This window comes from Zosterops lateralis (genome assembly GCF_965231275.1).
Source record: "Zosterops lateralis genome assembly, chromosome: 25".
NCBI classification, from domain to species: Eukaryota; Metazoa; Chordata; class Aves; order Passeriformes; family Zosteropidae; genus Zosterops; species Zosterops lateralis.
The window spans coordinates 6842091-6865180 of NC_139785.1; the positions used below are offsets into that span (position 1 = coordinate 6842091).

The following is a 23090-nucleotide window of genomic DNA, read 5'->3' on the forward strand; positions in this document are numbered from 1 at the left end:
TTTCTGAACCTTTGTTATCCCAACATAAAAGACATGGACAGAATGTGGTCACAATGCCACAGATACACTGATGACTAAAAGAGTAACAACTTGGTGTAATAATAAAAAAATAAAAAAGCAGAGGGAATCAGGTAGGATGGAAACCTTTGTGACATACTTTCCTTCATATGTATGCAAGAGCCTGCAAAAAAATTATTTTTTTTCCTTTGTATAAAGCCTGTCTGGGTCACTCCCAGATCTCACCTCTTGGTGCAGCAGGAAATGCCACGTGTGACTGAAGCTGCTACAAACCAAAGGGCACCTGGACACAGCAAACAGAATCTGCTGTGTGCCCTGCCCGTGGCCTTCAGAGTTTGTGCCTGGTTTTGGGAATGAATGTGTAAAGTCTGAAAGCAGCTGCTGCTGCCTCCTGCTGCTGACACTTCAGTGGAGGGATTACACAGAGCCCCTGCAGGAGAAGCTCTCCTGTGTCTGCCATTGCCTCGTGTACAGGTGTTTCTGGGGTTATTCCCAGGTGAGTTCAGGGCTGTGGGGGAGATGTGCCAGTGCAGAACATCCTGCTTGGTCCATTTCCATGGCTGTAGCACAGCTCTGTGTGAAGGATGCACAGTCTGGGGGGTCTGGAAGTGTAAATGCTGTCCTGGGTGAAGTCTGGGTTAAAACAGGTTTGGCAGCACCACCTCCCCCTCTCCCAGGTGGGTGCAGGAGCAGGAGCTGTGCTCACACCCAGAGGCCCCCAGAAGCCACTCTGGAATGCAGCATTCCTGCACTGAGCCAAGCCAGCAGCCTGACCCTCTCCCTGCCAGGTCTGTGTCAGAGCTACCGAATGCAAATGACCAAGTCATTAAACAATTAGCCAAATTTACATGGGCCATTCTAAGCCTGGCTAATCATCTGGCTGGGATTCTGAGCATGCTTATCTTCCCTCGCCTGGCAGACTCAGCCTGCTGGGGCTGGCACTGCTCAGCCAGGCTGACCTCTGCCTTCCCTGGACTTAGAACTGCCCTACAGCAGAGGAAAAAGCTGGACTTGGATCAACTCTGCCAGCCTAGGCAGAGGTAGGGTTTGTTTAAAGGAAGAGAGCAGCAAATACAGTGGGAACTCAGCTCTCTGCAGAGCCCAGGTGGGGTGACTGCAGTGACTGTGCTTGCTTTAGGCAAGGGCAGGTTATCAAGGCAGATGGTGCAGTTTAATGCTGCCTGGGAGCAGGAACAGCTCGTGGCAGCCACACTGACACAGAGAGTGAACTTTCCTCCTGGTACAACTCTGCTCCTTCCCAACGGAACAGATACAGGTATGAATGAGGGCAGACAGACACAGCTCAATGGGTGAGTGTGCAGGGCCATCAGTGGAGACTGTTTTAAAAAGGGAGCAGGGGACAAAGATTTAAGTGATTCTTTGCAATTTCTCAGTGGTAGGACATAAAAGTAGAAGCCAAACAATCACCTCTGCATTCCTGTGGGGCAACCTTGGCTTCTCAGAAAGGCACTGACAGCAATTTCTAAAATCAGGCCAGTTCTGTCTGGATCCTGCCATCCCAACCCAGATATGTGTCCTCCAGGTTAAAATAAAAACATTTCCATGTCGCAGGGGAGGCTCAGCCAGCCATGCAGTGCTGCTGCTCCTGCCCGAGTGAAGCAAGGCCAGAACACACACCTGCCCCATCTCTGATGACAGAGCTGAGCTTGGAGCTGAAGAGAACATCCACGTGGTTCAGGATGAACTCCACCACCACCGACTGGATCCGCACCTCCATGAAGGCGGCCGTGCCGCTGAAACACGCCGACTCGATCTGCTTGGACCTGCAAGGGACACCACGTCAGGGAAGGGAAGGGACACTCCTGCTGGGGCACTGTGGGGCTGCAGGGCCTGGGGCTCGGCCAGAAAAGGCTTCAGGGCAGCTCTGTGGGGCTGAAGGGCCTGGGATTTGGATAAAAAAGGCTTCAGGGCAGTTCTGGGGTTAAATCTCAACAATGCTCACAAACAATCACTGACTGTGGGGATTCACAGCCAAACCTCAGATCAGGTTCAAGTCTGGCTGACAGGGCAAGAGGAACTGGGCTGGGAGGAAAAGGGAGAGTGGGACAGGTGTGAACTGAGGTTAATACACTCAACACCCAGAGTGAAGAGCTTTCTGCTAACTCATTTCTATGACTGGCACAGTTTAAGGCAGTGCTGTTGTACAAACCTACTGTGGCCTCTAAGAGGATTTTTCCTTGAGCAGGGAGTGTCTCCAAGTGATCCTGCAGAGTGAATGCCTCAGGGCTCACCAAAGCAAACTTAAACACAAGGTCACTCCACTGCCTGTGGGAGAACTGCCAGGAAAAAGAGCCCACCTGCATGAACTGGGGTGTCCAAGGACGGGAGGGACAGGGCTTGGAGCAATTGGGATAGTGGAAAGTGTCCCTGCACAGGGCAGGGGGTGACACTGGACGAGCTTTAATATCCCTCCCAACCCAAACCCTTCTGGGATCCCATGAACTGCACACACAGATTCCTCAGGCTGGTAACAGCAGCAGTTCAGAAATCAGTACAATAAAGGGCAGGGTGATATTCTTTTTTTCTTTTAAAGCAAAATTTGTAAGTTACACCATTAATTTTAAAGTGCCCTGGCATGCAGATTCAAAACAGATTCATCCAAGATCATTTCTCTAAGTTTGAATTCTTGCAGGCAAAAACTGTCAAATTAGACTCTTGAGAGTTATGCAGTGGGACATCAGTGACACCACTGTAGGAATTTGCCTGGATGATCAAGGACACATCAGTCCCATCTAACCAGGGGAGCAGAAATTATCCTCTAAAAGAGGGTTGAGGGAATTCTTCCTTGTCACCACTGACAGAACTGCAGCAGCCAGTGGAACTGTGTTGTGTGAGACAGGAGAGTACAGGCCTGTTTTACATCACTAGGTCAGGAACTTGCCAGCTCATCTTAAATCCTGCTCAGAATAATTTCCCATATTTTACAGGAGAAGAGCACACTGGTTGAAGAAAGGAGGAGCTCTTTCCAGCTGCTGAAAGCTGTGATTTTCTGGAGTATCTGTTGTTTGTGAACGTAAACATTTATCTTTTATTGAAATGGGAAAATCTCAGGGTACCTGAGGAGGTTTGGAGCCCAGACAATGGCCAAGTTCTTGGTGTGCATGTTTGTGATGGAGCAATAATCAGCCAGACGAGCCAAGTGTCTCATTAGGAACTCCAGTGTCCTGGAAAACAGGAGAGAGGCAAATGTTCAGCACCACTGAGCAAAGCCAAGCTGTGATCCACAGAACAAACCCAGCTCGTTATTTCCCTTTGCTCTGACAGCTCCCAGGAAGGAATGCTGAACTCCTTCCCCCAGCCCCACGGTGGCCTGGCTTTGGCAATGCTGACACTGGGCTGAGGGAGTCTCTCCTGACCTGTCCAGGCTCAAGGAAAGAAGAATTCCAGAAAAAAAACCCTCTGCACATGTGTGACAGCAGCGAGGGGCTGCTCAGGGATGTGTGGGGAAAGGTGGAATGCTAATCCTGGGATGGGGGAACTATTGATTCAGACACCCCAGGACACTGAAAACCAGCCAACTGTACCCGAGTTCTACTCTAATATATAACACTGATATAATTAATTACATTAGTTATTCTCAGTGCATTGTTGTTATTTGCTAATTATTATTATTGCAGGGAGGGGCAAACTGGAGACAAAATACAGTTGGCCAAGTTTGACTGAAGGCCTGAGCAATGTTTTGGCTACGTTTCACTTTTAAAAAGGTGTTCTTAGCACTGGTATTGTGCCCCCCCACAACAAAACTGTTTCCTTACTCTGATATAGCAAGCTGCTATTTCCCTCCTAAATGGAGTTTCCAAGGACATGAATTAGGACTATGTTTAGTGTACAGCGTTTGGTAAGGAACTAATTAAAATATAAACCAACTTTCTACAGCCATAACCATTTTAATATGCAGAGGCACAGTGTGGCTGCCTTGAGAGGGAAACTGGAAGTACAGAATTCCTCTCACAGAATTCCCACAACACCCCAAAAGCTGCATCATCACCTGTAGTGGGGAGGGGGCAGCTGCTGGATGACATCGTGGATCTTCACCAGCCTCTCCTCATCTGTAGCAGCAGAAACAGCATCCTGGAATGAAGCAGGAAAGGATTTAGCTGCAAATAAACTCATAACGTGACAGTCTGGGCAGCAAGGTGGGTTTTGGTGCTTTTCTCCCCCTTGGGTGAGGTGCCTGTCATATGGATCACGTAGGGAAGGCCAAGTCAGTCATGACCTGGGGCACGTTAATGGCACAGAGAATTCCTGCAGGAGACATTCAGCCCAGAGCATCATTTGCTTCCCACTGCCTCCCATCAATCCCATTCCTGGGAAATGGAAACCAGAGGGGAATTCCTGCAAAGCACGGGAAGTGTGCCAGGGATCCTCTGCTGGGCCCCACAGCAGAGTGGAGCCAACACAGGGTGGCACAGGGGACAAAAGCACCTCTGAGTGGTCCAAAGGGGACACAGAAAAGTCCCCTCAGACCCCAGGGCACTGCCAGCCCCTTCTGGAATAGCAGGACAGAATCAGGAGTGTGGGCAGCAGTGTCAGGCTGGGAATTCTGGTGACACACCCTCTTGATGGCTCTAAAAACCCCAAGTGAGGCAGAGCAGACAGAGGGGAAGGTGTGGAAGGCAGGTCCAGCCTCCAGGAGCTCTGTGCTCTGCCAGGTGAAGCCCCACTGCAGGGGGAAGTGCCCCACAGCTGCACTCACTGAGAACTTCTCGTAGAGCTGGTAGGTGAGCAGGGGGTTGGGGAGCTCACGGAAGTACAGCTTGCACAGGGAGCCCACACAGTGGATGTCCTGGATGTAAATGTCCTTGGTCAGGTCGGGAATCTGCTCGGAGTCAAACTCATGGCTGGCAACGAGAACAGAGAGAGGGTGAAGGGGTTTGAGGGGGAGGAATGGAATCAAACCCAGCACAAACTGCAGCAAGGCTTTCCTGATTTACAGGAAAAAATACACACTTAGTCACCAAAGCCACATGACCCACGGTTGTGGGGCAGCCAGTGGGAATATCTTCCAAAAAAGAGACTTTTCTTTTTTCTAATAAAGCATTTTCAGTTAGTTTTCCAACCAGCTGGCTGCAATCCCTTTTGCTGCATCAGGGCTTTTCACAAAGTCTCCAGAGAACACCTACCAAGGCCACAAGAACAAGTTTAACTCCCAAGGGCTGTGACTGGCATTGCCCATAGCAATGATGGAAGCTGCTGTCCCTGTGCATTTCAAACACCTGGAAATGGCAGGGATAAAGCCCTGGCAGCAGCACCTCCATCAGCAGCACACGGAAACCAGTGAGTGCAGGAATTCCTGGGGATGAGCTGGTGAGCTGAGCCTGCCTCTGCTGCAGGGAGAAGACAGCCAGGAACCACATGAAGAAAACCCCAGAGCACTCCCTTGGTTTTCAGAGAGAGTCACCAATCCCCATCAGCCCCCAATGTTTATGAAATAAGAGCTGAGCTCAGAAGGCCGAGGGCTGGCTTGCTGCTGGAGAATGTGCTGGGAAGGGCTGTTTCCAATTAACAGGATCCTCCAGGGGGATCAGAGTGCTGAGCCAGGCCCTGGGAGCTGGAGAACCTCGGGGTCCCTGCCAGAGCCTTGAGGCTGCTCACAGCCACGGGGACTCATCCTGCCAGTGCTGCAGCCACAGCTGGGGCCGGGTGTGGTGGCCCAGCCCTGTCCTGTCCCCCCCCAGAGCTGGCAGGTTGTGCCCAGGGGGTCACACAAGCCCTGAGCTCACCCTGCCCGAGGAGCAGAACGTGCCCAGGGCACCAGGTGTGTTTGGAACTGAGCCCTCCTGGGATCAGGATGAGCTCCTTCCATCCCTGGACATGGACACAGCTCGTGGGAAGCCTTTCCTTCCCCTAGACAAGGGGTCCTCACCTTCTCAAGGTGAACAGCCCATCCTTCTCTCACCCTGAGGACAGCAGAGGAGGAAAGGAAGGGTTCAGTTTTCCACACCCCCAGTGCCCAGCACACACCACTCCCACAGGCACCTTCTAACTCACCCCGTGCTCACGTCTGGGACAGAAACTCAGCTCCTGCACTTGGAAAAAGCTCAGGAAGGCACCAGCCCACCCCACACACACACACTCAGCCCTGGCTCAAACTCCCTGCCCGTATCCTGCCCTACTCCAGTGGTTTTTCTGGGAATAAAGCTCACACTGTGTCAGGTGTTCCCCTGCAGAATATGGAATGGTGGGAACAGCTCCTAACCAGAACACCCTCCTGGCCCTTCCCTGTGCAGCACAGCAGTGTCACCCACCACACTCAGGTGTGCATCCTTTGCACACTCCCAATGCACTGCTGGGGAGCCAGCAGGGAGAAACATCAGCTGCTCCAAAGCGCTCTCAGAGAGAGAAGAACAGAAACAAAACACGACAGCACAGGGACACCAGGATCCTGACACTCCACCCTGAAGGAAGGATGAGTCTCCTGGGGAAGGCCAAGGCAGCCCTTACCGGAGTTTCTGGATGTTGGAGGCGATCCCGGAGAGCCGGTAGATCCCGTCCACGATGCCGTGCTTCTCGATGAACTCCGTGCAGCTCTTGAGGACCTGGGGCACTGAACAACAACACCTGGGGTCAGTAAAGCCCCACTTCAGGCCCTGCTCTTGGCAGATGCCGTTAATATTCCCACCTGGGCCATGGCTTCAGTTCCTCCTTAGGGGAGAAAGGAGGAAATTTGACTTCAGGAGATGATGTGGAGACTGGTCAGAAGTGTTCCTGCTCTAACAAGGATATGAATCAGGTCAAAAAAAAGCCAGTTCTGGTCAGAGACGGTGCATGTCCCATGACAACTCCCACAGGAATTGTGGTGTGAAATCCCATTCCAGAAGAGATGTAAAATGGAATAAACATTATCTTTCAAATCTATACAGGATTAACCCACCCTGCTTGGTTTAAGGAAATACAAACATCAGGGAGATGCTGCTTTTGGGGGCACAGACAGGAGAGCTTTTACAACTGATAATTTCATTCCAAATGTCTGCCAGAGATGGCTGGATGTGGAGAGCTCCACAGCATCCCACAGTCACAGAAAGCTCAGACAGAGCGAGGCACGACAGAATGGAAAAATCAGCCCAGGGGATATAATTAGGTGTCAAGTTAATATTGCAGCCGCTTCAGCACCCCATTTCTTCCAGCTGGATTCCCAGGCTCAAGCACATCCAGCACTGCAGCCATGTGTCCATCCCTGTAAGCTTGAGGAGGAACAAATCACTGCATTTACAAAAGGCAGTAAAACCGCCCTGAACACAGAGAGAAAACCAGGGCTCAGCTCCTGTGAGCATCATCAAACCCTCATGGAAAACACTGGGATCCCTGTGGATCCCTCTGCCAGCACCTTTTTGCAGCAGCTCCTCTGGTGATCTCGGTGTGTTCTTTAGGTGCCAGGTCTAATCAATGTGCCCGTGACACAAATGACTGGATTTACAAAAGGCAGTAAAACTGCCCTGAACACACAGAGAAAACCAGGGCTGAGCTCCTGTGAGCATCAGCAAACCTTCCTGGAAAAGGCTGGGATCCCCGTGGATCCCTCTGCCAGCACCTTTTGGCAGCAGCTCCTCTGGTGATCTCGGTGTGTTCTTTAGGTGCCAGGTCTAATCAATGTGCCCATGACACAGATTTCAGCAGGGCATGTGGCAAATCCCCTTAGAGCACACAGCAAACGCCATCTGCCAGGCACTGCTCCCCAGGGCTGCTGCCTTTGGGTGCTCTGTGCTCCCCCAGCCTCCCCAGTGCTCCTTTCCCAGCCTGCAGCAAACCCTCACAGCTGGAGGGAGGGCTCATTTCAGATGGTTCCCTGGAAATCAGCAGGTGTATCCCAGAGTAAGGGCGTGTCTGCTCTGCACTGGAGCACAGGATGGGTGAGAGCTGTAAATCCTGCAGCAGGTCAGTCACAGATTAGAGCCTCACCTGGATTTCCCCAAGGCACCAAGAGACAGAGCTGAGCCAGCCAGGGCTCAGTGTTACAGTGGAGCCAAAGGGAAGGTGAGGGCTGCAGCCCCAATGCTCTGCCTCAAGTTCTCTTTTGTCATGGAAGAGCCTGGGCACATTGAGAATAATTAATACACCCTGAAAAGATCCCAGCAGGCTTGTTCCAAGCATTTCCTCATCTGGTTACCAGGACAATCTGTTCTTTAAGCTAAATATACCACACCAGCACCAGGGATATTTTGGGGGAATTCTGCACGGTTGGAGAAGAGACTGAAATTCAAGTAGGGCTAAAATTGTACCTGAGGGGCCTTTGCTGGAACGGTGACTTTGTTTGTCAGATTTCTGAACAGACACCTGACCACTGGGTGTGTGTTTAACCTCCTTTTGCCCTTTTACCCATTTCAGAGATGTTCCACCACACATGGAGGGAACAGTGACTGTTCCCTCAGAAGGCACAGGCAGGATGACAGCACAAGCCGAGACTTTGCAAATATCAAGTGTGCCCAGACCATCACTGACAGCAGTTTCTGATGCCACACTGTGACTTTTTCAGGAACCTGTGTCCATCTGCTGGAGAAATCCCCCCCTGCAGGTGAACTCCACAGCTCAGGAACTGATTTTGGCTTCTACACCCCAAACCACAACCCCGATTTGAACCCACCAGGTACCTCAGCCTCATCCCAGCAGGGAACAAAACAACATTTCCTCTCACAGGATGCAACAGCAGCAACACTAAAGTTCTGCTAATGGCAGTTAATTACTGTGGTTTCCTGCAATTACAACCACAGAGTTGATGGCACAGGTGGTTTGCATTAAGAGCCATAAAGGCCCACCTGGGTCAGCCCTGGCAATGCCCAGGAGCTTTGGGAGAGGCAGGAGGAGGCACAGGGGGACACTCAGTGCACTCCTGCAGCCCCCCAAGGGATCCTCAGAGCCCAGAACTGGTGCCTGTGTTCCCCAGCCCTTTCCAGTGCCAGATTCCCAGGCAAGTAACAAAAATCATTGACCCTCAGTGTGGTTTTAGTCCTTTTCTGAGCCACAGGGTCTTCAGCCAGTGACTCCAGGAAACCTCCCTGCAGAGCAGTCAGCTAAACTCCACTGCCTGGGGACAGCCAGGGGACACTGCACACACCTCCCACTGCAGAAACCACCAGCCCTCCCTCCTCCCTCTGCTGTCTCCAGCACCAGGTGGATCCAGGAGACAAAGGGCAAGGCCTGGAATTGTGGATGCCTCACCAAAGGGGACTCCAGCACGTTTCATCACCACAGCAGCCAAAGGAATTAATCCAAGTCCTTCCAGAGCACTTCTCAGCTGGCTTGAAAGGTTTATTGCATCTCCCAGGGCTCATTAACTGCTTAATTCTCTGCCATTAAGAGGAAGCAGAAGTTCTATCGTTTTCATTCCGAAAAACATTTTGATTCATCCTCTCACACGAGGCATATTTCCTTTCCTATCATCTTGTTGGGTGGGGGTTTTTTGGGTTTTTTTGCTTGGAGCAACCTGGGCTGGTGGAAGGTGGGGCTGGGTGGGATTTGGGGTCCCTTCCAAGCCAGGCCAGTCTGGGATTCTGTGATTCTCCAATTCCCTCATTTCCCAGCAGTGAGGCACACTGACATTTATCCATTTACACCACTGGTGTAAAGTCCAGGCTGCCCCAGCCCCTGGGCACACGTCCACAGCTCTTATCTGAGTGGGACTTTTGCACCTGGGTACTGCAGATGGAGCAGAGCCCGTGAGCTGATCCCTGACCCAGCAGTGGCATCAGCACTGGACTCTGCCTCCTCACCCCAAAGTGTCTTTTATGGCAGCTCAGGCAGGACTGTGGAAAGCCAAGTGCAAAGTTCAGGCCTGAGGAACAGAACAGGAATGGCCCTGGGCTGCCTCGGGCAGGGCAGGTCGATGACAGGGCCTGGAGATCAGCAACATTCCCCAGGCTGTGCCAGGACAGGGATCTGAGCTCCAGGGATCCTCACTGCCCACCACCCCTGATGGAGATGTGGGACAGCCAATCCCCTCCCAGGCTGCACACACACAGCTCCCAGACAGCTAATTAATTAATTGTTTTTAATACAAAATATCACAGAGTCATTAAGGCTGGAAAAGCCTCTCAGACTGAGCCCAGCTGCTCTCCCAGCCCTGCCATGGCTGAGCCACGTTCCCAAGTGCCACAACCCCACAGCTTTTAAACCCCTGGGCAGCCTGAGCAGCTCCAGTGTTTGAGAACTCCTTCAGTGAAGGAATTTTTCCTAATATCCAACAAGACACTACTAATACTCAGATTTGGCCAGTGAGCTGGAGCTTTTTTGTTTAGACCAATTACACTCCCTCCAATAAATTGAGAAGGAGGGGGGGGGGAGAAGTTTTCCCCATGCTGAGAGCAGGAGGAAAGGAGCACAGGCAATTCCTGCACTGACTGTGACATTTTTCCTCATGTTTGTTCTCCCCACAGCTGAAGTGTTTCGAAATGCAAATTAATTTTCAACTCCCAGCTGTCCTCAGGGTCACTCAGGCACAAAGAATCCTCCTCCTGGCAGCTGCAGGCAGGGAAAGGGAGAAGGGAAGAGACAAACTGGGTCTTTTTTAACAGCAAAGGCTTGTGTTCCCTGCCCAGCAGCCCCAAGGATGTTCCCCCAAACAAGGGATTCTCCACAGGGTTCCCATGTACCCCTTTGTAATGCTGACCCCATACTCAATAACCTCAAATTCCAGTGATCTGGAGGGCAGATGGTGAAGCAATAACAGCGCCTGTTGTGGTTGGAAATTCGCCCAAAACAGCTCAAAACTATTGGCCTCTGCAAGAATCAACTTGTGTCAGTTAGTCTGTGCAGCAGAAAACACATCTACAGCAAGGGGAGTTCTCTGTTCATCTCCAATTTGGGTCAACTGCTCCCTTTTCTTCCCTGGATGTGCCTTTGATGTCACAGGAGTGCACAGACACTCATCTCCACACCCAGGGGACTTCACCACCTAAAGCACTCTGCCCTGTCACAGCTGAACACCAGAAATGTCTGGATTTGGGAGGCAAACCCAACCCAAGGAACACAATAAATACAGGGGGAACACACAGGGAAATTCACTTAATTCCTACAGACTTTCACAACTAAATGTCACCTGCCAACCTGTGCTGGCACTTAGATAAATACTATTTGATATTTATATCCCACCCCTAATCTCCCAAGTACCTCCTGGGTATTAGGAATTTACCTTGTGGCACCTTGGGGGCAGACACGGGTTATTAGTTTGATTGTACAGGCCTGGAGATGGAATGGGAGATAACAAACAAGTTCCCCAAGGCCAAAAATTTGTGGCAGGGACAGGTCTGAGCTCCCAGCTCAGGGGCAGAACTGTGAGTGCAGCTGTGACCATTGACTGCCCCAGTCCTTTGGAGACTGATTTTGAATTAAAAGATTTCTATAAATCAGAAAATACTGAAAGGAAACTGGTTTGTCACTGTGTGTGCCCAGGATTGTGACAGTGCAAGTGAAAATGCTGAGACAGGCCAGGGTTTCTTTAGTGCACAACAGAAAACTGTTTATAGACACACAAACACTGCTGCAGGAGGATTTCCAGTGTCCCCAGGGCAGGTAGCCTTGTCAGGAAACAAGATCCAGCCCTGATTTGTGAGCTGCAGCTCTGTACACAAACAGCCAAGCTCAGATATCCAGGAGAGCATTACAGAAATTACTGGATGCATTGTTTTTCCTGCTCTGCCAAGGAAGAAGTTGGGATCCCCTTTTTAAAAACACACCTGGAATGGGGCAGACAAGGGAATCACCTCCAGATATCCCCACCTGCCTGGATAACAAGTGTAAAGGAGACAGGGACTGCAAGGACTTGGCAAAGTCACACAAGGAATGTCTCAGCAGAAAAGAGAACTGCAAACAACAACTTCAGAACTCAGATTTGTGTCCTAATCATGAACTGCTTTAGGCATAGAAATGCTTAAAAACAGACACTGAAAACTGGGACAGCAGGATGCCAGAGTTCAACCTGCTTTGGAGGTTTGAAACTTTTCAGCTCACATCCAAACTTGTCACAGCTCGGATACCCTGAAAATACCTCCTGAAGGCACAAAAATGCCCCAGGGGCTCATTCCCAGAGTGAGCACATCTAATACGAACACCAGCCTCATCCAGAGCCAGTATTCCCTCCCCTGCCGGAATGGCTGTGGCCCCTGTCACCACTGAGAGGGAAATGTCACAGGCACATCACACAAACCAACACTCCAATAAACCCTTGTAAAGGAACAGGTTGTTATTGCCCCAACAAGCCCATTGATGTGGCTGCCAGCACTCAGGGCACAACAATTCCAAACATTCCTGGGAATCACAGGCCAGGCTGCTGAGCTGCCACAGAGCTCCATGGGAGCTGCAGGTGAAAACTGAGGGTGTATTGCATGCGGAAGCTCTGCAAATACTCCAAAGTCTTTCTTGCAGCAAAGCCATCACAAGAAGGGGGCAGACAGAGGGACAAGGGGGCAGAGGGAGGCACAGTGCCCACGGGGCAGGGCTGGGTCAGCAGCCACCAGGGAAAAGCCACTTTGCCTCTCTGCAGGTGAGGGACTCCTGAGCTGTGAGAGGTGTTTTATAATGTACTTTTTATTCAAATACTGCTGGGCATTGTGTGCTGGGATTGCTGGGGCTGCAGAGCACGGGGATTGTCCTTCCATCCAGGAGTGTTCTGTCAGCCAGCCCTTGTTGGGAGTGACCCTTTCTCCCTTAGCAATTGGGCTGACAGCCTTGGGGTCCCCCAGTGAGGTGGATTCACCTCCAGAGATAATCCATCATCCACCCAGCTGTACCCACAGAGGATTTTGGAGGCTAATGGCACACAGCATTTCTTGTACCTCTTTATGGCCTTGTCACATTCACACATAATCACCTTCCATCACTGGAAAAGATACACTCACAAATGGAATTTTTAACTGGTCGAGTTTCCTATAGTAAAGGATCTATATGTGATTTTTTAATTTTTAAAAAATACCCATGCTGTGTGGTCAGCAAGGGACGTTGACTTCTGCTGGGGCTGCGACAGGGGTGTCCCTCCATCAGCTCAGCAGGAACACCCCCAGCTCCCCAAGCCCAGCCCCACATCCCCCCTCACCCCAGCCCTGTCACAGCCCCAGGAGTGTGGGGAGCTCCCTGGGCAAACAGGAACCAGGGCACAGTGCAGGGGCTGCAATGCAGCACTCCAGCAGCTCCCACACTCCACAGACATTCTCTGCCTGCACAATCTGCTAATTGAGGTTGGGCTAAATTTAAGTTCTATTTAGTTTCCTTCGAGAGAGAAAAACTTGGGAGAAAAAAAAAATCTCTGCCTACAAAGGGAATAAGAACAAGGTCTCTTCAGGAGTCAGGGATTGGGGTGGATTTGCTGCATTCTCACAGCTCCATAAAATTGTGACAGGACACAGGGAATGGCTGGAGCTGTGCCAGGGAGGTTTAGGTTGGATTTAGGGAAGGTTCTTCCCCCAGAGGGTTCAGGCACTGCCCAGGGAATGGACACAGCTCTAGGAGCCTTTGGACACCCAGGGATGCCCAGGGTGGGATTGTTGGGTGTCTGTGCAGGGCCAGGAGCTGCACTGGACAATACCTGTGGTTCCTCCCAACCCTGTGAATTTGTAAAATTCAAACCAGCAAGGCAGGCAGCAACCACACCAACCCAAGTGGGAATGTTTCTGAGGGCATTGGAGAAACAGCAACTCCCTGCTGAGCCTGGTGTGCTGCCAAGTGACGCTCCCCTGGCAGGGAAGGATCCCAAGCCCAGCAGGAGCCAAGAGATGAGTAAGGCAGTGCATGGGATGCAGACAGGACTCTCCAGGCAGGCTCCATGGGGTGTCTGGAGCTGACTGCAGAAATGTTGTGCAAACCAACATACTTGAAGGGAGCATCACCACGGGCTCTGCCAACAGAGAAGTCCAAAATCCCTCATAACGAAACTGGTTTTACTACTGCAGGTGCCAGCCCATCATTCAGCGCTGACGTGTGCCAAGAGAGAAGAAAAGGACACCCTGCTGAGACTTTCACTGCAGCAACACACCTATGCACACCCAGCCCTGTGCCCAGGAGCCTTCTGACTCCCAATCCCCTCCTTCCCAAGCACCTTGGAGCACAGGTGATTTTGAAAAGTAACCCTGTGATCTGCCCATGAGTCAGAACCTCACCAAAAACCTGGACAGCAATGAGCCCTTCCCTCTCTCCTCTCACCTCCAAGGGCTGTGGGGAAGGACTCTGGCACCTCATGGAGGTGTCACTCCTACCCTGGGAGGGCTCCAGAACTGCCTGGACAGCTCAGGGTGTCAGCACAAACCAAACTGGAACTGAAAAAAGCAACACACCAAACCCAACCCCCGGGACACTGCCAGCACTCCCCACAATCCCCACCATGAATCAGCACAAACACGGGAGGGTTCAGGGGTTGCACTGCTCATCCCTCACACTGTTATTGTAAACACTTGTTAAACCCTCACCTCCCTCCCTGTGACTGCTCAGTGCCACACAGAACTCACTCTCAGGGAAATGACAAGACACAGAAAACTATCAGGAAATGGCAAGGCACACAGAAGTCTCAGGGAAGTGACAAGGCACACAGGGAAACAACAAGGCACACTCTCCCCAGGGCAGCAGCACCACCAGCCTGCCACTGCAGTCCCCCTGCCTCCCCCAGACACCCTTCCCCAGGGAGAAACCTGGGCACAGGTTATCACACATATAACAAGGGTTATTAAATCAAGGGTGAGAGCAGCTGGTGACTCCTGAGCTGAGGGACCTCATGAGCAGGAACCTGGACTGGAGGTGGCACAGGGAAAGGGCAGCAAAGAGCCCCGTGAAATCAAAGTTCAACCCAGGAAGAGTGGTAATAATTGTAATTGAGGTAGTTTTTTTCTTGGAATGGAGAGATTTTCGCCTCTGCCTCCCTGAAGTGCTGATGGGGAGGGAAAAGGGACCCCGAACAGAGAGGAAAAGTCACACAATATTCAGTTAATTCCTGTAAATCCCGTGAAATCCAAGGAAAAGGCAGATGAAGGATTTACACTGCAAATTGTGCTGGAATCATACAAAGGTACCAAGTGAAGAGAGATGTAGGTGTTTAACATGCCTGTTAATTAATCACTGACACTGACATACAAATAAAGCTTATATTCCTGGAAAAAAAAAAAAAAAAAAAACCCACAAAAACTTCATTGAAGACTTGAAGAGGTTGAAAACCCATCTGCAGGAGCTGCAGCCACCTCCAGTGCTCCCACATCCGACCACGATGCTTCCCATATTGAGGCACAATGTTTGCTTCTCATCAGCCTCAGTTTCCCTTCCAGCCACGATTAGTGTCACACAATTGTCCCCCAGCACGACCTGCACAGCCCCAATGCCCCTGACAGACTCCCAGGACAGGGAGGACTCAGGAGCAGGTTGTTTCTCACCGTCATGGCCGGAGTTGAGCAGGTGCTCCCCCAGGTCACAGCCAAACACCCTTTCCTTGAGGATCCCCCGCTGCTTCAGCTTCTGTTTGGTTGGGCGCGACTTCATGAATGTCCGGAGGAAGGTGATGAGCTTCCCGTGCTTCTTTGACACTGCAGAGACAGGAACAGCCACCTCATTCCAGGTCTCCAAACACTGGCAGAGCCACCTCTACAGAGCACATTAACATTAATAGCAATTATTCACAGGAACAGATTTTCCAAGGTTCGACACTAAACAAAGACTTGGCTTTTGTTCCATCCCGTGGCCAGTGCAGAGTTACCAGCAGTGAGCTGGAATGAAGGACCAACACAAAGACACATTTCTCTGCAGAGCAGCTTCAGGCAGGAGCCACCTGAAGGGCTGATGGTGGGCAGCACCTGGGAGGGGCAATTTCATTTCTCTGGGAATGAGGCCCAGCTCAGAAATCTGGTAATCTCCTGTGCAAACCACTGTGTAATCCACACACAGAAATAAAGCTTTGGGACTGGCCCTCGTCCTGCTCTGAGGCCCCTCCAGAACAAAGGGCTGAGTTATAATCTCTGAGAATCCCTGAGAGCCCAACCTCCCTCCCAGCACACTGGGGCCTCTCTGCACCTGCACAGGCACCTCCCCAGAGCCCCAGCACCTCCCTGCTCAAACCATCAGAGCACAAAAACACAGAATCACAGAGTCACTGAGGTTGGAAAAGCCCTCCAAGGCTGTCAAATCCAACCTGTGCCAAATGCCCACCCTGTCACCCTGCCCAGAGCACTGAGCATCACATCCAGCACTGAATGTCCTTGGACACCTCCTGGTTCATGCACTGAGGGGTCACTGAGGCAGCTGGTTGAAGAGATGCACTTTATCCTCTCCTGAATCAATACATGCAGCCTCCAAAGAAAGGAGGAGGTGGCTCAGAAACCACTTCCAACCTCCTGCTCTGCCTGTCTGGGCTGTGCTGGGGAAACTCTGGTCCCTCTGGGCTGTGCTGGGGAACTCTGGTCCCTGTGCTAAACCCACCTGCCCAGGAGCTGAACCCAGGGCAAGGCAGAGGAGAGCAGGGGGTGACAGCAGTGACCTGGCTCTGGGAGGAGAGGCCGGGCTCAGGCTGGATGGGAGCACAAACAATGCCCTGGAATGTCACTGTTCCTCCAGCCTCCCCAACAAAAGTGCCATTGTTTACAGGATTTAAAAGCAGTTTAATTCAACAGAAGAGCTCTGGTGAAGGGAACAAACCCCTGGGTACAAAGGGCCGTGCTTTATGAGTGAGGAAGTTTTGCAGTTTGCTGTAAAGTTGTAAAGGCTCCTGCAGCAGCAGCAATCACCCTCCACTGCTCCTCCCTCTCATCCCGGGCAGGAAAGGCAAAAACCATATATTCCATCTGCATTAAACCCACAAATACTGCAATCAAGTATCAGCAACCTTCCAGAGCAGCCAAGAGCCCTGGGGACCAAGGCTCACCCCTTTGGGGTCAGCTCTGCTGCCCAGTGAAATGTGAAACACAGAGAGCAGCTCTGAAACTGGGACTCAGCACAGCAAATGTGGACGGGCACTGCTTCACTCTGGGGTTCTTCAACCAGGGAACAAGGAAAACCTTGTCCCCAGATCGTCGTTATACCACTTAATGCTCAAAGATGCTTTAATCCCTGACACAGATGAGTATTTCTCTTTCCATTTTACCAGACATTACACGGTTCCTCTATTGATATATGTAATAAACCTGATACATTATTATTTTTATATATAATGAAACTGATTCCACCAATTTTAACACATTTGTACCGATGTGAGGAAAGCAAACTTCTCCTCCTGCACAAATCCCCCCAGCAGTACAACACCAAACTGATCCTCACCTGAATACCTGAAATCCCAAAATCCCCACCAAACCCCACATCTGCACCCTCAGCAATCAAACCAAATTTATTTAACAACCACAGAAGCCTCGAGCATGATAAACTGTGGCTGTGGGGGTTTTAATTAAAGGAGTGTGTGCAGTCTGATGGGTTTTTTTTTTAATTGCATGCAATAAAGGAACAGATTGTGCTGACATGCCAAACAAAGTCAGGATGGGGTTTGGTTGTATTCACCATCACAGGGAAATCAGGGCTGGTTTATCAGCCCAGCTCAAGGACACACAGAGTCACCCTGAGCAGTGTGGGATTTCCAAGGGCAGCACCTGGGGCTGCTGTGGTGACTCCACTGGAGGGGAGAGACCTGAGACACGCTTTTACAACAGGCAAACAGAGCACCTGTTAATCCAAATAAAGCAATCATTATTATGTGTGTATTCACTTAAATAATTTCACACTCTATACCAGGTACCTGGCTTGACTTAATGAAAAACGAGCCCATCACAGAATGGATTTTAAGTGGAGAAAAATGCATCCAATTCTAGAATTTCTAGAAGAAATTCTACTACTAATGCAGATCAAAAAGTGATTTTTGGGTGTCACCTCAGCACTAAAACCAGAAAAAAAAACCTGCAATGGATGCATTTCCACAGTCCAAAGATGTACTTGGCTTGGTATTGGCATCATTGACCAGAAAAGTGACCTGAGCTTTTAAAACACAATAAATCTGCTCTGCCTTTAAGCCCCTCAGTGCAGGTCACAATAACTCCTGTTTTCTGCACCATTAAGCAGACTCACTCCCACAAAGTCCCTGCCACACAGGAGGGGTGCAGCAGCCAAGGACCCTGTGAGGGCAGTTCAGCCACCAGAAATTCCCCTGTCCCAGCCTGTGGGAGCGTTTGCAGGGTCCCTGGTCACACAGAGCCTGCTCTGCTCATCCCAGATCCCTGCAGAGCCTCTCTGAGGCTGAGCCCAGCTCCCAGGGCTGTGCCCACGCAGGAATGATTCACTCAGGCTTCTGCTGGGTGGGGGAAGAACAACAAGAGAACAGCAAGAAAATGCAAGCAGCCATCTCCCTGCTGGCAGGTTATCAGGAGAAGGAAGGCAGGTGGGTGTCTGGGAGGGATGAGCTGTGGGGGCTGCAGCCAAGGTGGGATCCTCCCACCCTCTGGCATGACCCACTCTCGACCCCCAATGATCCCCAGGGATTCACTCCTGGCATTCTGGGGCAGGGGAATGCAGCACTGCACCCCCAGGCTCTGCATCACCCCCAGTGATCCCCAGGGATTCACTCCTGGCATTCTGGGGCAGGGGAATGCAGCACTGCACCCCCAGGCTCTGCATCACCCCCAGTGATCCCCAGGGATTCACTCCTGGCATTCTGGGGCAGGGGAATGCAGCACTGCACCCCCAGGCTCTGCATCACCCCCAGTGATCCCCAGGGATTCACTCCTGGCATTCTGGGGCAGGGGAATGCAGCACTGCACCCCCAGGCTCTGGACAAGCCCCAATGCCAAAAGCTGCCAGCAATGCTGCAGAATCCATGTTTTCTCAAAGCTTGGCTGTCCTACAGGTGACAGTGACAGCAGCAGCCAGCAGGGCCCTCCTGCCCCAGCACCAGCAACAGTCAGTTGGAAATTCTCCCAGCAAAACCAGGGAATCAAGGCTCAGGGTTTAGACCTGACACAAATCTACAAGTGTGACCAGCAGATGTGGATAAAACAATTAACCCCTCCTACCATCACTGGCCCACTAATAAGCAGGGACAGGACAGAGCTGATCCACTCACAGCTTCCATCTCCACACAAGGTGTTAACAGAAATAAATCTGGGAACCAGCATCAGTAACAGCCCATTACAAATCATTGCTGTGCTTTAAGTTACCGACTGAAAGCCAAACCAAACTAATAAAAAATGCCAACATTTATCTATATTACCTTCCACCTCAAACTTAACCACTACAAAATATATTGTTTACCAAGAAACTTTCCTAGAAGGAGCAAGGGCTGCTTTTCCTCAGAAAGGCAGATTTGGCTTAATATCCTGGCCTGAGGAAGAAAAGAGAAATTCTCCATCCAGTGTAGAGAGCCTGGCTGCAAAAACACCCAAATGAAACCCAACTGAAAAACCCCACCTGAGTCTGTACCACTTCCAGAGTTTTGCTGGCACAAATGTGTCAATTAGGAGCAAGCAGGAATCTCCCCCTGCTCTGCTGTCATAACTGTGCTGGCCAAAGCCTTTACAGAGTGGGAAGGGGGGGAAGGAAAAGGAATCCTTGTGCCAGGTAGTTCACTGTGGCTTTGGGAAGCTGCCCAGTGCCTCCCCCAGGAACATTCATGGATCAGGCAGAGCTGTTGTTACACCACCAGCACTGATGGTGCAAGTGAGGCCCAAACCCCCTGACACTGGTAAAAGCTATTAAATAACAATCACTTCATGCTTTCTGCAGCTTTACTGGAGAGCTGTGCCAGCCATCAGCTTGGTGCTCTTGCTCAGCACAACTCACTGTCCTGGAAGCCCACGGGGATCTCTTGGGATGTGCTGAGGACTCCTGAGCCTTCCTGTGAGCACAGCCCATGGTGGCACTGCTGGGTGTCCCCATATCTGAGCTCAGCCCATGGTGGCACTGCTGGGTGTCCCCACACCCCCAGCTCAGCCCATGGTGGCACTGCTGGGTGTCCCCACACTGTTCCCTGAGGCTCAGCTGAACCACTGCCGTGACCTGGATCAGGAATAATCTCCTGCCCTGATGCTCTCAGGGCTCTTGAGGCAAAGGCTCAAGAACAAAACACAAGCCAGCCAAGCCTGCAGCATCTCCCAGCTGACTCATCCTGCTTCTTCCCAAAGGCCAGGGGACATCCAGGCCAGTGGTGACCTGGCAACAGAGTCTAAACACAGAATCCCAGAGTGGTTTGGGCTGGAAGGGACCTTAAAGCTCATCTTGTTCCCAACTCCTGCCATGGGCAGGGACACCTTCCACTAGACCAGGCTGCCCCAAGCCCCATCCAGGGCAGTGGAACTTCCCCCAGGACACCCTCCCAAACTCCCAGCCTGTTTCCCCAGCCCTCTGCCTGTTCCCTGCAGCCCCATTAGCCTTTGCCAAGGGAAAACAAGCTCCCGCTCCACAAACAAAGAGCACCTGCCCCATTCCCTGTTGGCAGCACTAACATTTGGGGTTTGACAAAATCCCCTTCCCAGGGTAAGAGCAGCACATTTCCTGATGCAGGGTTAGCACACTTGGACTCCAGGAGAATAATCTTGGAGGGTGTTTGCTGACCCACATTCCCAGCACAGCACACGGGCAGCCTGGTTGTTTCTGTTATTCCCAGGGATTTTACAGGTCACAGCACCCAGCTGGCCCCTGCTGTGGGGGGAGCTCAGACCAAAGCAACAACTCCTGTGGCTGCAGAGCTCCACAGCAATCAGCAAACTGCACTGGCAGGCACAAAATCAGAGATGGAAAAAGGTGTGGGAATGTCATAAAGAAAATCATTAGAAACCAAAAGTGAAATCCATCCTCTCTGAAGGGAGATTTACAGCAAACCAGGCAAATTTTTTTTCCAGGCTATTAGTCCCTTCAGAGCCATTCTCTTCCTAAACTAAACTGCTGTGGGGAGAGGAGGAGAAGCAACAGACTCTTCTGAAAAAAAAAAAAAAAGAGCAGCACCAGGAATGAGGAGATGAGGAGCTGGGGCTGTTTTTGCCACACATTTCCTGCAGTCCTGATTCTGCACACTCGGGATCCCACTGAAGGGTGGGAGCAGAGCTGGGTCCCTGCACAGCATCATCACCCCAACCCCTCCTGAAAACATCAGCCAATATCCTCAATATCCACCCCCCAGACTGGGAAAATCCCGCTCTGCAGACCCACATCTCGCTGAGGAGAGGTGATGCCAAGCCAAGAACTGAGTCACATCTCCCAGTTAGTTCTCTGTCATGTTCCTTAGCAACAAGACATTTTCCTCCTTCCCTCCTGCCACAGCACATTCTATTTTGGAAGCTCATTTACACAGCCCTAAAAACCCCAAGCAGAATTGGAACCACGCACCACCAAGCACCATCCCTTGGTCCTTGCACAGGATGCTGGGTTTGAAGAAGGACCAACCAACACAGCAATAATCTCACTAATCTTTACGCTGGGCTCCCTCAGCAGGCATAAAGATTTTCAAGAGATAATTTAAAATTCCATACATATGAGAGTCTAAAAATATCTTTTCCATCTCCAATAACTTTCATAAATGTGTACTGACTGGTTTGTCATAAACAAGAGCAAAATAAATGTGTGTTTTCTAATGCTGCAGCATTTCTCTTGTGCCAGGCTGCCATCAGTTAAGGCTGGGCTCTGAAGTGAAGAGATATATTTGTTAAAGGTGATTAATTTCAGTGTCGTTTGATAAAAAACTATTCAAATTAACTAAGACAGAAACCAGCCAAGGATAAGGGCAGATTTCCAGCTACCACGAGAGCCCCACACATATGGAGAGTAAAGTAGGTCATTGATAAGAGCTGGTGCTGTTTAGTCACAAAGCCTGGTATAAGAAACCTGCATCTCCTGCATCTGCCCCGGCTCCTGTGGCATCCCTGGGGCACTGTCTGTGCAGTGACCTCAGCAGCTCCTGTGGCATCCCTGGGGCAGTGTCTGTGCAGTGACCTCAGCAGCTCCTGTGGCATCCCTGGGGCAGTGTCTGTGCAGTGACCTCAGCACAATTCCAGCTGTTACCCAGCCCTGCCAACAGCCACCCTCAGCTCCTCTGGCTCAGCACAGGAACATCTGGCACAGAGATCCACAATTACACAATTCCTTCACCTGCTGCTGCCTCTGGCTCTGGTCACTGCTCTGCCACAGACAGGACACTGCAAATCCAGAAGCCACCAGGGTGGTGGCCACTTTCATTTAACTACAATCAGGTCTGTGGTGACACACACCAGGATCATCTGCAGTGAGAACTGCCTGGAGGAGCTTCTTTCTGGCTGAGAAAACACAGACGTGAACCAGGAGCTGAGGTACAACAGCAAAACCTCTTCCCATGCTCTTCTGCCAGATTTTCTGAGTGTTTGTCATGGCTTAAGAATGACAACCACCAGGTCAGTCTGATGCAAAAGTCTATTACACCAAGAAATATGTGCTATTTTCAAGCCTTAAAACATGGCTGATCTTTGCACAGAATCTCAGACCATAAGGGAGCACTAAGATGATACAACCTGACCTCCTGAACAAACAGACCCCAGGACATCTTCAAATAATCCCTGAAGGAGAGCACACCTGCCCCAGGGCAGTGACACATGGCCAGGAGATATAAATCAGGTATTTATGTAGCTGAAGGCTAACAGGGACATGAGAGAGGTTTCAAGCACTGGCAAGGTCAATCTATTAATTCTATTAACGAGTTTAAGTTGTATTTTGGAAAAAACCAACAGTTCTGACTAACAGAGTGCCAGTGATGATGCAGCAGGGACAGGCTGGGACAGGTAACTGGGGGAGGAAATGATGATGGATGGGGCTCCAGTGCAAAGGAAACCAGTTATTAGAGGCCCAGACTGGAAAAGGAGTGGGAGCTGAAAACAAATTGATTTAGCACACACGGCAGAGGGTCAGCAGCTTGGGTGACACTAAAAGGTCACAGGGCCAGCTGCAGACCTGGGAGACAAGGGGAGCAAACTGGGAAACGTGGAGCTAGGAGAAAAATATCCAGAGAGACACCTGAAATATCTTTTTTTCTCTTTCATTCTAGCTAAATCTCTGTGCTCTGTCAGAGCTTAATGCAGTCCTTTTGCTTATCTCACCTGCCCTGGAGACTGAGGATCCTTTAGAGAGGCTGCTCTGACTCAGGTAACCATCAC

General features: G+C 50.9%; 1 protein-coding gene across 3 annotated transcripts in view; it reads right to left on the reverse strand.

Annotated features, from left to right (window-relative positions):
• ARHGAP32 (Rho GTPase activating protein 32) overlaps positions 1-23090 on the reverse strand; it is an 89452-nt gene that overhangs the window by 12493 nt on the left and 53869 nt on the right. For all 3 annotated transcript variants that reach the window (XM_083877901.1, XM_083877900.1, XM_083877902.1), the window contains 6 exons: positions 15381-15530; positions 6484-6586; positions 4736-4880; positions 4028-4110; positions 3096-3203; positions 1657-1802 (listed from right to left, as the gene is read on the reverse strand). In XM_083877901.1, the coding sequence (XP_083734027.1) occupies positions 1657-1802; positions 3096-3203; positions 4028-4110; positions 4736-4880; positions 6484-6586; positions 15381-15530 (735 nt within the window). The remainder of the gene's footprint in view (positions 1-1656; positions 1803-3095; positions 3204-4027; positions 4111-4735; positions 4881-6483; positions 6587-15380; positions 15531-23090) is intronic.